The following is a 12,494-nucleotide window of genomic DNA, read 5'->3' as shown; positions in this document are numbered from 1 at the left end:
AGTGACAGGACCGTTCCTCTGTTGTTTGGGGCATGATGCAGCAGGAGGGTTGGGAAGGGGCACACATTTCTAGGCCAAACAAGATGCCCCCCATCACTGACCTCTGCCTGCACAGAACATCAACAGCACAAGGGGTTCTTAAGGGCTGCCTGAGAAGGGTCAGGGTTACTAGCTTCTGAGTTTCCCTCTTCCCCAACCTTCCATGTTCCAGGCAGCTGGCAGTGACTGGGGAACACAAGAAGAGGATAACCAAGCTCAGCTCTAACATCCAGGAAGAAAGACCCAAGAAAAGGAAGCAGAGGTAAGCCCTTGGTCCAGCCTCTTGGTCAGTGCTGGAAGGCTTCTGGGCTGGAGGGCAGGCCTCTTGTGGTACTGACTCTGACCCACCCTATGCTTTCTTCTGCCTTAGGACGGAGTCCGGCTGGCAACTAGAGGGAATGATGGAGAAGCACAAGGTCCTCTGGGAATTCCACATGAGGGGAAAACCCTTGGTTGGGATCAAAGAAACCTGGTTATATACACGGGGAGTATAGGATACAGGGAAGACTTGAATAGACCTGCCTCTTAGGAGGGGGCAGTGAAAGGGTCTCAGGGCTTGGAAGAGGGAGGTAAAGTGGAAGGGTATTTCGGACAGGACATGGGGTCAGGGTATAGAGGAGTTGTGTTCACCGTGGAGGAGGGCAGCTGTGGTTTTAGAGGGCTTCAAGAAAGCTGCATTTGTGATCTCAGTGGATCAAGTGGATCAGGTAGATGGCCACCTGCTGTCAATGTAAGAGATGCTGCTCAGGAATAGGTTAGGAACCACGACTTTTCTCGGGGCCATTTGGGGAACTCCCCAAGGAGGCCTGGGGCCAGACAGGACTGGAGAGGGAGGGATCTCAGACCACAGCAGGCTTCCAATTCTTCCTTCTTTCAGAGGGCAGACACATGGTCCCAGAAATGAGCAGCAGCAGCAGCAGCCACAAGGATCAGCTGATGATGGAGGGTGAGGGCCCTGTGTGTGGGGAGGGCAAGGGGCCCTGTGGGGAGGACGAGGGCCCCAGTGTTGGGGGAGAGCAGAGGGTGGAAGTGAGGAGGGAAATGTCCCTTTGGGGAAAAACTGAGCCTCCATTCCTTGGACTGCCCTCTAGAGTCCCCAAAGATAACCTCCCTTTCCCTGAAGGGGAGGAGCATTGCCCCAGGTGGAGCCAAAGACTGCAGTCTCCACCTGTCCTCAGGAAGGGGACCGGGCAGGGATGAGGAAATCCCTGATGAGAGCGCGTTTAATGTAGTTTGTTCTCCTGTGACCAGAAAGGCAAAGTCAGGAGAAGCCTGGCAGCCTCCAGGCCCAGGTGGGCGCGTTGATTGGACCTGAGGGCGTGGCTGAAGCCACAGGTGCCAGCGGTGAGGATGCCTTCCTGGGCACTGTGGACGCTGCTGCAGCCGTGTGAGTCTCTGTTGGGTGCGGGCAGGGGCAGGGGCCAGCGCACAGGGCACAGGCTAAGCTGGCTGGCTTGAGGGGTGCTCATTCCAGGCAATCTCTCTTAGGCAACTGCTTGAAGAAGAAAACAAGAAAGCTACAGAAGTCCTGGAGGCAGCCATTCTGCACTATCACCAGCTGCAGCAGAAATACCAGAGGTGAACCCCAAAGTCCCTCCAGAGGGGTGGGGACCCCTTGGCTATCTGTATCTCTTCATCGGTGTCTCTTTAGCCTGTCGCTGTGTGTGCGCCGTGCATGTTGTGGACGTGTTTCTCTCTGTGTCTGTCCCTTTGCCTTGCTGACTTTCCCCTCCCTCTTTCTGTTTCTCCAGCTCTCCTGCCCTTCTCTCTTCTCTTAGATCCTTCTCTGAGTTTTTCCCTTTCTCTCTGCCCCTCTCCTTGGCACAAGCCTCCCTGACTTGGGTTCTCCAATTGTGGCTCCTGGCACAGGATGAAGAGGCAGCTAGAAGCTCTTAGCGGCAAGCAAGGGTCTCAGGAGAGAAGCCCTGAGGGGGCTGCTGGAGGGAAAAGCAGCTTGTTACCAAGGTGAGTGAGGAGAGGTAAACGGGAAAATCTCCTGGCCATGGCAGAGTTCAAAGAAAAGAATCAAGCATGGGAGCCAGACGTGAGCAAGGGGAAAGGAGATCTGGCAGAGAGACGCCAGCAGCGAGGAGGTTAATTAAAGGCAGAAAACACAGAGAGAGAGAGGTGTGTGTGTGTGTGTGTGTGTGTTGGGGATATACCTGTTAGCTGGCGCTTGGTCCATCTTTTCCCTTTTCTGCCTCCCCCACCTCCCAGGCTGTCATGGAGATTCCCAAAAGATTAGGAAGTCAAGCCTGGCATTGGCCACCCGCTGGCTCATCCCAGAGAGGGCCTCGCTGGGACAAAGCTTTGTCTGCACCACGCTGGACACCCTTTATCATCTGGACCTCGAGCCTTGTAGCTTGGCCTCCCTGAATAAAGAATTCCTCCCTCTCTGCTTCTGGCTCTGGTCGTGCGTTTGTTCTTGTGCCAGAGCTTTAGGCCCATCCATCAGCTAAGCATCTAGTCGGCGCCGGGCACTGGGGGTGGTGGGGATAAATGGGCAAAGCGAAACCTTCCTGTACTCAAGAAGACCCTGTTCTGGACCAGAAGACAAGAAGGGCATGGACAGAGAGGTGTGAGCCGGACACGAGGAGATTGTCGTGAAGGAGGGCCTTTGGGAAAGGAGGGGTCCCAGTGTAGTGCGGGGCAGTGGAGCTTGGGCCTCAAATCCAAGAGAAGTTTTACAAGAGAGGGTGAGGAGAGAGTCCGTGCTAGGTATAAAGTTAATCTGGCTGGCCTTGAACATGTGTGGAGGGAAGGGCAAAGACGCGTGTTGGACTGAAGAGGTGAACGGAGGCGCAAAGGGTCTGGAGAGCAAACAGGCATTTCTATTTGCTGCTGCTGGTGACAGGGAAACACCGGAATTCAGCCTGAAGGAAAGGAAGGAACTTCCCAGGGCTTGGGACCCTGACTGGCACCATTGGTCTGAAGCAACTCTAGAAGGTCAGGGATGAAATTGGAGACCTTCTGGGACAGAAGCGCAGAAGGGCCTTCAGACATACATCATCCCTCTATCCACAACTACCTATGGGTACCTAGAACTGGATGTACTATACACACACATAGACAGGTGCCTAGGGTGTACACACATTCCCATATCTACGGAGGCTTAGATAGCAGCGTGTGCACGTGTGGAACTGCTTTACTTGGTTCGACATGTTTGTGAGAAGGCTTCAGTTTTTCATATTTACTTATCCTTTGGGGAGTACGATTACGAGAGAAAAATGGATTTTACCAATGAAAAAATTAAATGAAATGAAAAAACATACTCTCCCTCCCGTGGGTACCTCGCCAGCCATTTGCCCAGATAATGGAATTGGCGGTCCTTCTTAAGAAGCTCTAACTCGTGCTATGCTCACACAGCAGGAAACCACTCAGGGGTTGGGCCCAAGCAGGCCTCATGCCCATCCCAAGGGCTGGCAGCCGTCTACTCCCAGCCTGTGAAGACTTTCCTTGGTAGAAGGGCAGGTGAGAACATTTTGTTCTTGTGACCAGGGCAGCTGCTGTTGGCGGGAGGGTGCTTTGAACTTGGTCAGACCCTGTAGGATCCCACGGTCGTGTGCGCGTCCCAGGCCATCGGCTACTGGCCCAGACTTTTGCTTGTCTCTGGATTTCAGGGAGAGTGAGGCTGGAAACTTGGTGAAACTCTGCTTTACTTGAATCTGATTCCTGCATGAGTTAAGGCCCTCATGATGTCATTGGTCTTTTCCAAAATGAGGATAATGCAGTCAATAGAGAATCAAGTCACATCCCCTCCTGCTCCGGCCTCATAAGGAAGTCGTGGCCTACCAAAATAAATTTCGAAAATACCAAAACCCTGGAAATAGCTCAGTGTCATGTAGTACTAGTGATAGGCACATATAAAATGGTCTTCCTAAGAAAAGATGTCAGAAACCATAGGCAAAGCTTTCTGTCAGCAGTAACAGGTCTGCGCCATGTCAGCCAGGGCAAGGAAGAGAAGAAACTGAAAACTAAGAGCAACAACTCATTGGCTTGAAGCAAACTTAGAGATAACCCAAAAGGTATACCAAAGAAAATGATGTAAGACTTGGTATCTGTTCTAATAATCTTTAAAAGGACATTTCCCAAATTATTTCATCATAAGTGTAAAAAAGTTTCAGGACCCACACATAGAACTTTTCCAGGAAGCAGTGGCCAAAGTTAAGAATCACAGAAAGGAACAACAAATGACAGATGAATAAAAAGAGAAAGTATGAAATGCCATCATGACAAAAGCAACCAGAGGCAGTTTAAGAGGTTGGCCAAAAGCAATGGAAGAGACTACAAAATATATATAACACACCAGAGAAAATTTGAGTATCCTACTGATTAAAGGCAACAAACAAAACATATAGTTAGGTAGAGCGATGGAGGGAGGGAGGGATAATGGATGATTCATAATGAATGCATGGGTGGATAAATTTTAAACAACAAGAGCTTGAGATAAAGACATAGAGAAAGAGATGATGGATAGATGGATGAAGAGACTTTCTAATGCAACATTGCTATATAAAGAAATGGATGGATGGGTGGATGGATGGATGGATGGATGGAAAGAGGTTAAGAGGTTGGAGAGATGGATAGAGAAGGTATAGCTGTATAGACAGCTGCACTGTCTGCCACCATCGTCACCATCGAGTTGTTTAGACTTCATGATCTCATGGACTAGATACTGCTACTCTTTTCAGAAGACGTCTAAGTTCTTGTTTCCTGTTTTTGTGATACCTTCTTTCCATTTCCTCTCCTTTCCCTTTCCTATCGATCTTTCCCAACATTGAGGCCTCTTCCAATGAGTCCCATCATTTAGTGGGGTCAAAATATCCAAGCTTAAGTATTTGACCTTTCCGGCGAATAGCTTGAAGTTAAACATATATAGAATAATGGAGATACAGTGAAAAGAAAGCTAGAGACTCAGAATGAGTGGTGGAGGTCAGAGAGAAAGAGAAAGGGAGAGAATGTGTGACACAGGAAGAAAGAGAAAGAGGGGAGAGAGAGGGAGAAGAGGGTGAGATGTGATGTGCACTGAGTTATTGGGAGAGAAAAGAGCAATTGAAACAGAGCCTGAAAACAGGAAGAAGAGAGTGGAAGAATGAAAACTGGGAATAAGCTGCCCTGAGCTTCTTGTGGCTTACCTCATATCGGAGGTTTTATTAAAATTTATCTGGGACTTGGCAGCTTCCTGAAACAAGGGCAGGTTGGGGAGGCAAGTCGGATGATCCACATACAGGAAAGGGTGGGTCCCTTAGGAGTGTGAGACCATTGGAGATCTTCCTTTAGTTGGTTAGAAAGTCCCAGGACCCCTCTGGGAAACGAGGCCAGGGGTACTGTTTCCCTTTAAAGGTGATGTCATGAAAAACTGGATTTCTCAGTGGAGGGGGATGTCGTGAATAAAACCCTGAGAGGTAATTTCCAGGTATTAATGATCAACTTGGCAAGCCAATAATTAGCGAATTGATGGTGAGTGGTTTTTCTTTATAACCAAAGGTGCCAAGAGAGACTCTGAAATGTCTTAAATCAGGTATGTACCTTCAAAGCAAGTGGTCCCTTGACAAGAAAACCTCGGCCCCAATTGATATACTTTTAATGGGCTAGGGCACCTGGGACTTGATCACGAGAATCAGCAGCCTCAAGGTATCAGGGCAGGGAAAGTCTCTCTGGCTAGTTTCTAATGGTAGGAGTCGAGGACAGGAGTGATCTGCCCCAGGGAAAGGGAAAGGATTCACCCAGACTAGATGCTGGGTGTTTTATAAAATGGAAAGCAGGGTTAGGGTTAGGGTAAACAGTGAGCTTTGCTGTAACTCTCCAATTTTCACTTCCAGACACAAAAGAGTGTCACAAGACAGGTCCTGGAGGGGTGGAATCAGCAAGGACACGGGCTGACGCTGCCTGTTAGCCCAGGAAACTTGGAGGCTCTGGGTTTTGGCTACAACATCTGTCATAGTTTGTAACTTGGGGTTTCTTTCACAAGGGCTCAATAGATTCCTTTCATTTTTCTAACTAGTTTTTTCTTATGATTTATTCAAATGTAATGTTTAAGCTCTTTAAGCAGTGTGGAGGGGAAGGAGTCCATGGCTTTTAGGTGATCCAAAGATTTTAAAATTACCTTTCCTCAAACTTCCTTCTCCTCCCTCCCCCAAGATAGTTGTTTTTCATAGAAGATTCATTTTCTTCTGATTTTTGCATTTTTCTACCTTTCCCCATATTTTCTATGATTTTATTTTAACATTTCTTGCCACCTGGCGTTACATTGACTTCTCTTTGGTTCATCTGAATTTTTAGTGTATCTCTTGTTTGAGGAAGAGTACCCCCTCCCAAATTTTTTTGTTTCTTGTGCCAAGTGGTTTATTATATTTCCAGTTTGATCTTTCCAAAGCTCTCCTTTCTTTTCCACATTTTCCCTCTAGTGTTCTCATATAATGCTAAAACACATTTGTGTCTCTCTTTAAATCTTTCCTTTATATTTCCCAAGAATTGTAGTTTTACATGGTGGACAAGCTCTGTTTTATTCTGTGGCTTCGCTTGTAGATATCTTCAAGTCATTTTCTTCTTCTGGGTTCAAGTCTTGAACATTCCTGACATCATATTTGCCCCAGTGCCTAGATGTCATTGAGAACACAGCTTCTTCTGGGTTGGGATCATTGGGGTTGTGAAACATATGGCAAAAGTATCAAATATTTGGCCAAGATTTAGTTCTTTGGGTAAAAATGCTGGACCCCTAAGTAAGCTGGGTACAAGAAAAACAACTCTGCACTTGTGATGACTCAGGAACTCTATGCTCTCCTTGCCATTTTGTGCAAACCCTGACCTTTCATTTGATTCCCTCTTTCCTGGTTTCCATAGCTTGAAAAATATTTTTTTCACAGAACTAAAAACTAAAACAGCAGCTGCAAGATGTGAGATGAGGAAATGGGCTGGCCTCAAGATTGCCTGTGTTACTCCCTGGTTGGTGAAACTTAGGACTCTATTGAAACCCTGTTCTCCCTTTCCTCGGGGCCATGCAGTTTTGGTAGAGAGCCCTGAGGCAGGCTGATAAGCTCCATTCTAAAACTCTGAAGGTCTCTGTTGGTGTCTGTTCATTCTCTGGGCACAACAAAAATAAGCACACCCATCTCATTAGTTTGCAAATGCATGGTAAAATCACACACACACACATCACATATATGTGTATCTATGTACACACACATATATAAGGATTATTTTAAAATAAATTTATATGCAAAAGCACTTTTTTTACCATTCATTTTTAAGCCTCTGAGTTGTGTTCTCCTAATCTCCCTGCCCCCATTAAGTATGCAAACAATTTGATGTAGATTATCCGTGTGTAGTCATGAAAAATCATTTCTATAATTGTTATGTTGGGAAGAAAAATCACAAACCTCCCCCAAAAAATTCCCTGAAGAAAAGTCAAGTTTAAAAAAGTATGTTTTGTTATGCCAGAGAAATTGAGGCAAGACAGCAATTAGGTTTTAATGTTTTAATGGTGGAGAATTTAGTCGAAGCCAGGCAACTGAATTGGACTCTTGTCTTAAAGCATTCAGCACCAAGCAGTTAATTCAAGAGACTTTTATAGGGCTCCATCTATCAGGGAAACCAAGGCGGGGGGAAGAGGGGACCAGGACACTGGGTAAGCCATAATTTAGCCCTGACAGGCTGGGGGTCAAGAATGTCGGGAGTAGGAGACAGTGTGCACTACCCAGACATTTGAAATAAGCCACCTGGAGTTTCATGACTCCAGGTCCATGGAATATGAGAGTGGCCAGAGCTTAATGGGGTAATGAAAAAGGGAGATGGGAGAGGATGTGTCCATAATAATTATATTCAGGGCATAGCATAATAATTCAAGGAAACTGAGGCATTATAGTTTCTTTGTTTGCAGCTTTTTATTTACAAGATATATGCATGGGTAATTTTTTAGCATTGACAATTGCAAAACCCTTAGTTCCAATTTTTCCCTTCCTTTCCCCTAACCCCTTCCCCAGATGGCAGGTTGACCAATACATGTTAAATATGTTAAAACATAAGTTAAATATAATATATGTATAAATGTCCATACAATTATTTTGCTGTACAAAAAGACAAAATACCAAAGGTTTATCTATTCTATTGTTTTTTTTTCACAAAACCAACTTAGTTTTATTTATTAATTCAATAGTTTTTTTTTACTTTCAATATTATTAATTTCTCCTTTTAATTTTAGAATTTCAAGTTTAGTATTTGATTGAGGGTTTTTAATTTGGTCTTTTCTTGCTTTTTAAGTTGCAAGCCCAATTCATTGATCTTCTCTTTCTCTATTTTATTCGAGTAAGCCTCTAAAGCTATAAAATTCCCCTTAATACCGCTTTGGCTGCATCCCACAAATTTCGGTATGATGTCTCATCGACATCATTGACAACGGTCATTATCTTGAGTTGAAATTATTAATTGTGTCTATAATTTGCTGTTTCACCCAATCATTATTTAAGATGAGATTATTTAGTTTCCAATGACTTTTGGTCTATTAACCCCTAACTTTTTGTTGAATGCATTTTTTATTGTGATCTGAAAAGAAAACATTTACTATTTCTGCCTTTCTGCATTTAATTTTGAAGTCTATATGTTCTAATATATGGTCAATTTTGTATAGGTTCCATGAACTGCTGAGAAGAAAGTATACTCCTTTCTGTCACCATTCAGTTTTCTCCAAAGATCTAACTGCTAAGGCAGACTGGGAGACTTGGGGAGACAATAAAGACTTTGGACTTTATCCCTGACTATTCTCATGGTGATTATTCTGCTGAAACCAAGACCCATTCGGAGGACCTCCAGAGAGCTAGCCAGAGCCTTACATTTATCTAAACACTCAATAGTTTATCTTCTAAAAGGTAAATTTCTCTTTTTCCTCCTTTTTGTCAAGGAAGGTGGTTGAATTATTTAAAGTAGTGAAATAATTATTAAAAATGCCCTTTAGGTAAAATATAAATGATTTTCTTAAGACTGTATTTGATGAGAATTAATTTTCTCCATCAAACGCTAGACTAATAAAAGGAAAAGACAATAGTTACAATGAATGTTAGTAATTTAAATTAATCATAAGTAGTTTAAATATTTATCTTTAGAGTTTAAACATATAGATTTTAAGGGATCCCCATAACTGAATATCCTAGTTATCTTCAAAGTTATCACAAAACTATATTTAACAACATAGAGATTAGATCCACTGTGCCAAGGACACCTTACAATTATTAGGCATTCAATAATTATTTGCCAAACTAAAGTAAACTGAAAAAATTAGAATATCATGAATTTACTTAACAGTAAAACTATGGAATATAACTTTTCCTAGATGACTTTTGCTAATATTTATTGTTCAGCACTGAGATTATAACAAGCTCTCATATAAAGACCCATCAGATTTTTCTACACTTTACCAAATGAAGCATCAATCTGCATGTTTCATCAAAGGTGACTAGAGAATTGGCAGTCTTAACACTCTGTATTTGGAAAACTGTTCCTTGGAAATTAAATAAAAAAGAATAAGGTCAAGTAGGGAATAACTTTTTTTTTTCCTTTTTGTCTTTCATGTTCTTTCCAACATGATTTATCTTAACGGGAAATAATTGGGTCACTTAGCTAATAAGTTCATCCAATGACATAAATAAAGTGTTGAATTCAGATGATGACATAGGAGAATCTGTGATGGTGGTGACTTTAGGTGGTGAACTGAAGGAAGACTGAGCAGTGGGATTATTTCCATCAAATGTATTTGAAGGCAAACTTGAAAAAATAAACAAAACAAAGTTGAGATATATGCAATGATTTGCTCCTGTAAATAATTCAAATGTGATGAAAAAAATAAAAAGCATAAACTGGTCATGTTTATGTAATATATTGGGTTATCTAAACCACCTTACATGTTACATTATTTTTGTAAGCATTCATCTATTTCTTGTCTGCATTTGTCATACAAAGCAGTTCCCATAATTTTCTTAATTCTTCAGTTTTTGTAATTGTTAATCTATTTTCTTAAGTTAAAAAAAAAACTTCTTAAATTTATACTTTCACTGTTCAGCTTTCAGTTAAAAAAATTAATCTCTGGCCCTCCCTATCTCTCCAGTTCTGAATTCTTCCATTCCCTATTGAGAGGACAAAAACTCAAAACTTACAGCAGATACACATGGTCAAGAAAAATCTCTTTTTTTCACTTAAAATAAATCCTTCTATTATCCAAGACCAAAAAATATATGCTTCAGAAAGCATTCTGAGTCTATCAATTCTCTACCTGGAAGTAGCAGTCTTTCTCATGGATCCTGGAAAATGCAATTGGTTATTGTGTTCATTGACTACTAAGTCATTTGCCTTCACAGTTTTATCATATATTTCCTTCTCCTGGATCTGCTCACTCAGTCTGTAATCATTTCTTAGGGACCTTTCAAGTGTATCCCTTCATCACACAGGGTTATCATCTACTCTTCAACTGATGGCCATTCTCTCACTTAAAAATCCTTACCACTGTGAAAAATATGTTCAAATAACACACTAATATAAAGTATTATAATATGCTGATTCATACATACATGTGATATTATATTAAAAATGTATATATATATATATATATATATATATGATATTTAGATCTATCCGTAGATAAATGTGTATATGTTGTACATTTACAGGTCTCTGAAAGCATATTTATACCATATATTGTGTAAATATATATATACACTGTATAGAGTATATGAGAGTGTGTGTATTATATGTAACTATTATATGTAACCTCTTCTCTCCTCTGATATATATATATATATATATATATATATATATATATATATATATACATAGCAGTAGTAGTGTCTGGCATAATTCCAAAATTGTTTTGCATAATAGCTGGACTTCCTATTAACAATATACCAGTCAACAAAATAACCAATATGCCTATTTTCCAAGTTCCTTCGGTATTTGTCATTTTTCTTTTTGCTTAAATTAGCCAGTCTTGGGTGTGGAGATAAGACTTCAAAAGTGTTCTCAGAGTATTTTTCTATCTCCAGTAATTTAGGACATTTTCATATAGCTAATGTTAATTTGAATTTCTTTCCTCTGCTTTTTACCTCCTGCTTATTGGTACTCTTTAACAAGTTTTGCAATTGAGGAAGGCTCTAATTCTTTTTAAGTTGAATTCATTCTCTACGTATCATAGAAATAAGATCTTTTCTGAGACACTGCAAAGATTTTTTTCTTCCATTTTAGCTTCATTGGTTTTATTTTCTATTGTTAATTCTCCAAACTGCTACCTTTGATCTTCTTTGTTTCTTGTTTGTGGCTATCAACCTTTCACATATAAATCTTCATGGAATGGTTTTTGAGAGTGGATAGTGGGAGAAAAGACTAATCCTCTAACCTTTTGCTCTACTTTATTCCACTGATCCTTTTTTTTTTTTTATTTTTCGGACAGCCCAGAAAGTTTAAATAATAGCGCTGTAGGTAAATACATGATATGTCCTAGTATAGATCTGGTACTGCTAAACTCAATCCTTCCTGGGTTTTTCTCCTTTAATTCTTTTGTATTTTTAACCTTCTGTTCTTTCAAATAGTTTTTGTAAAGTGATAACACAATTTTCTGCTCAATTAGTTGGAGTGACACTAAAAAATAGATGAAGTCAAACTGTCATTTTTTTAGGTTGGTCCTGCTTACTCCATAAGCAATTACTGATTCTCTTATTATTTAAACCTGTTCCTATTGAGATAAATCATGTTGGAATGAACATGAAAGTCAAAAAAGAAACAATTAAAATAATCAGAGATAGTATGTATAAATAAGTTGGCAGTATATCCAACAAGATAAGCCACGTAACTGAAATCCTCCTGCTGGTCATTTCTTACGGAACAATAATATTCCATAACATTCATTTAGCACAGTTTACCCAACCATTCTCCAATTGATGGGCATTCACTCTGTCTCCAGTTTCTGGCCACTACAAACAGGGCTGCCACAAACATTGTGGCACATACAGGTCCCTTTCCCTTCTTTAAGATCTTCTTGGGACATAAGCTCAATAGAAACACTGCTGGGTCAAAGGATATGCACAGTTTGATAGCTTTGAGGACATAATTCCAATCTGCTCTCCAGAATGGTTGGATCCTTTCACAACTCCACCAATAATGTCCCAGTTTTCCCACATCCCTCCCAACATTCATCATTATCTTTTTCTGCCACCATAGCCCCTACACACGTGTAGTGGAATCTCAGAGTTATATTAATTTGCATTTCTCTTATCAATAGTGGTTTAGAACATTTTTTCACATGACCACAAATGGTTTTAATTTCATTGTCTGAAAATTGTCCCTATCCTTTGACCATTTATCCACTGCACAATTGCTTGTGTTCTTATAAATGGGAGTCAATTCTCTATATATGTTAGAAATGAGGTGTTTATCAGAACCCTTGGATAAACAAATTAATCTCAATAAGCATAATT

The 12,494-nt window shown here is 41.2% G+C and overlaps 1 protein-coding gene across 1 annotated transcript; it reads left to right on the top strand.

Annotated features, from left to right (window-relative positions):
- Positions 1-208: 208 nt before the first annotated feature.
- Positions 209-3,702, top strand: LOC116420290 (synaptonemal complex central element protein 1-like). Its single transcript, XM_031944701.1, has 7 exons — positions 209-301; positions 410-455; positions 917-985; positions 1,291-1,426; positions 1,528-1,617; positions 1,909-2,004; positions 3,660-3,702. The coding sequence occupies exons 3-7, from the start codon at positions 928-930 to the stop codon at positions 3,700-3,702; spliced, it is 423 nt and encodes a 140-aa protein (XP_031800561.1). The 5' UTR covers positions 209-301; positions 410-455; positions 917-927.
- The last annotated feature ends 8,792 nt before the right edge of the window (positions 3,703-12,494 follow it).

This window comes from Sarcophilus harrisii, chromosome X, assembly GCF_902635505.1.
Source record: "Sarcophilus harrisii chromosome X, mSarHar1.11, whole genome shotgun sequence".
NCBI classification, from domain to species: Eukaryota; Metazoa; Chordata; class Mammalia; order Dasyuromorphia; family Dasyuridae; genus Sarcophilus; species Sarcophilus harrisii.
Note: the sequence above shows the minus strand (reverse complement) of the source record. Positions and strands in the feature narration are given on the sequence as shown.